Source organism: Opisthorchis viverrini (assembly GCF_000715545.1).
Source record: "Opisthorchis viverrini unplaced genomic scaffold opera_v5_727, whole genome shotgun sequence".
NCBI lineage: Eukaryota > Metazoa > Platyhelminthes > Trematoda > Opisthorchiida > Opisthorchiidae > Opisthorchis > Opisthorchis viverrini.
The window spans coordinates 58,325-60,738 of record NW_008752397.1 but is presented as its reverse complement, the minus strand read 5'-3'; the positions used below and the strand labels follow the sequence as shown (position 1 = coordinate 60,738).

General features: G+C 41.4%; 1 protein-coding gene across 1 annotated transcript in view; it reads left to right on the top strand.

Annotated features, from left to right (window-relative positions):
* Positions 1 to 2,232: 2,232 nt before the first annotated feature.
* Positions 2,233 to 2,414, top strand: part of T265_15684 (hypothetical protein) — a gene marked incomplete at both ends in the record, with an annotated part of 30,912 nt that continues 30,730 nt past the window's right edge. The window contains one exon of the mRNA XM_009178937.1: positions 2,233 to 2,310. Coding sequence (XP_009177201.1) covers positions 2,233 to 2,310 — 78 coding nt within the window. The remainder of the gene's footprint in view (positions 2,311 to 2,414) is intronic.

Genomic DNA, 2,414 nt, shown 5'->3' with positions numbered 1-2,414 from the left:
ACTTCCAAATAAATAACTTGCGACTAAATTACTTAACCAAAGCTTTGTACTGTGTGGGAGAACTATAATCCATCCACGTGAAATCGTTCGTCGTATGTTCTGTATATAATGCGGTAAACTCCTTATTTCACTTGTTCCCACATTGTTTGTTTGTGCAACCGCTTGTTCTTTGCAGTTTGCTCCAGCACCATTGATTAGTTGCTAAAAATCTGCCAACTTAAAAGCAGGGTCATGTTAAATATCACTCGTTTTTGAAGATCGTGTTCGGAAACGTGAAACTTGAATCCAACTGACAGATTTGGTATGGTTAAAGGAAAATTTTGTGAAAAAACAAGGGGAGCTTGCCACCAGACGTACCACCAACAGTTCCAACTAGACGCTTTCCAACGTTTGGACTAGGCAGTCCGTTCCCTTAGTCTCTGCTCTCAAGGTACCTAAGAGAAAAGGTCTTTTGTATTCTTATAAAGTTCACTACGGTATACTCGACTGTCGAAATTGCCAAGAGGTCAGTCTTACAGCAGCAACTTAACTCAAACGGCAGTAAAAATTATGGCTAATTTGTTCAACATTATTCGTGAGGCTGAACTCATACTGATTTGATGTTCCTGTCAAATACAATTCAAAGAATGTGCAGAGCATGACACGCCTCATGGGTGGATATTAGCAACACAACACGCCGTTGGATATTCAAATCATACGTATTCACTGGGCCAGCGAGGGGCGTTCCAATCCTTTGAGTTAACGCAGGTACTTGCGTACTTCCTTCAATTTGTGGCTATATGGTGGTCAGTCTTCTGAGATGAACGTGATCCTTCCCCGAATGACTAATCATCAGCTTTATTCAAAGAGAGCATTAGGGTAACACACTTATTTGCAAACCAAACTTGTTTGCTTTGTTTGTTTGTTAAGGGTGTGCCGTGAATCGCTTATTCGAGTGCAGCAAGTGACTTCTTGGCCTAATATTAGCAGCGTCACTCAGTTATGTGCTCGTAAAAAGGCCTAGCGTAAACAATCTGAATTTAAACTATTTCCGTACGTAATAGTCGAACTGTGCACAGCTGTCGGTCTGTACCAATTAAAAGGTTGTTTAGTATTGGAAAATCCCGGCATTCCCTTGATATAATAAGTTCTTGATTTTCTCAAACTTCCCGGCAATTAAATGTGTAGAGGGAGCTGCTCAAGACGCCTTATGCACAAAGTTTTGTCACACAGGNAACGCCCAACTGCTGTTTCTCACGCTTTTGACGAAGCGAAGTTCATGATTGGGCTCATTTAGGACTAGCGATTTTCAAACTCAGTACAACTGCATATTTGGAACGTTACTTCTTTTCATCACAAAGGCTGGATGTTTTCTTGACCCAATCCACTACATACTACTAATGGTAGATGTGAATACAGACAAGAGAGTTTATACAAATTGTGACACAACGGAAAATAATACAGCCGAGGCTGTTTAACACACGGCTTATTGCCCTGGATGGCAGGATAACCGCATGTTTCTCTTGGATCTCCTCTCCGAATTGATCAGTACCAACTCTTTCGGAGGCCCACTTAAGATCATCGTATATAATTCATAAACTGCTTGAATTATTCCATCGTCCAGTTTGTGGAACATCGCACTTAGTCGATGAGATCATCGCCGTAATGAGTTGAGATGCCCATAATATGCTTACCTGACGCCACGGACTATTTAAGAAGCAAAGTGATGGCGTTTTGATTGGGTGGCATTTCAATGTCCGCATATTATTACCATTTGCCACTACTGAGCCACTACGCACAAACTGTATGTGCGTACCATCCGAGCAAAATGAAGGAATGGATCTTCCTCTGATGTCTATAGTAGTGTCCACTTGAACCTTGTGAAAACCAACCGAAGAGAAACGCCACTCTGTTTACAAAATGGCTTCATATAATGATTAGGCTTTATCGTCACACAGAATTCGGTTAGCCAGAGATTTTGCCCGTATGCCGTCACAAGCGAACTATAAGCATACCAGTCACTTGAGCTTAAAAGTTTTCAGATCTCCAGCAAGGCTTTTTGAACAGCTAGGACCTCTCTGAGTGATTTAAGTGGGCCAGGGACCCCATTGTAAACGTCTCCCCACCGTCAAGCTGATATCATTTGTGTCCATGAGTCAGTGGCTGTTCGCTAGGATGTAGTGTTTGTGTATTAATATAGATTTATCTCGCCTGGACTGATATTCGTTTGCTTTTTAATGTTCTGTGTTTTAGAAATTAAAACAGCTACCCATTGTTACATACACAAAGCTACCCTCGCGGGACAGCTTTTCTGCTTATCGCGTCACATCGGTTAGTAATGAAACTTCTATGATGGAAGAACTTACTTGACAGGAGAAACTTCCGAAGTTGTATGTTTGCTCGCTACCTACGTTTTCATTCATGGTTGTAAACAA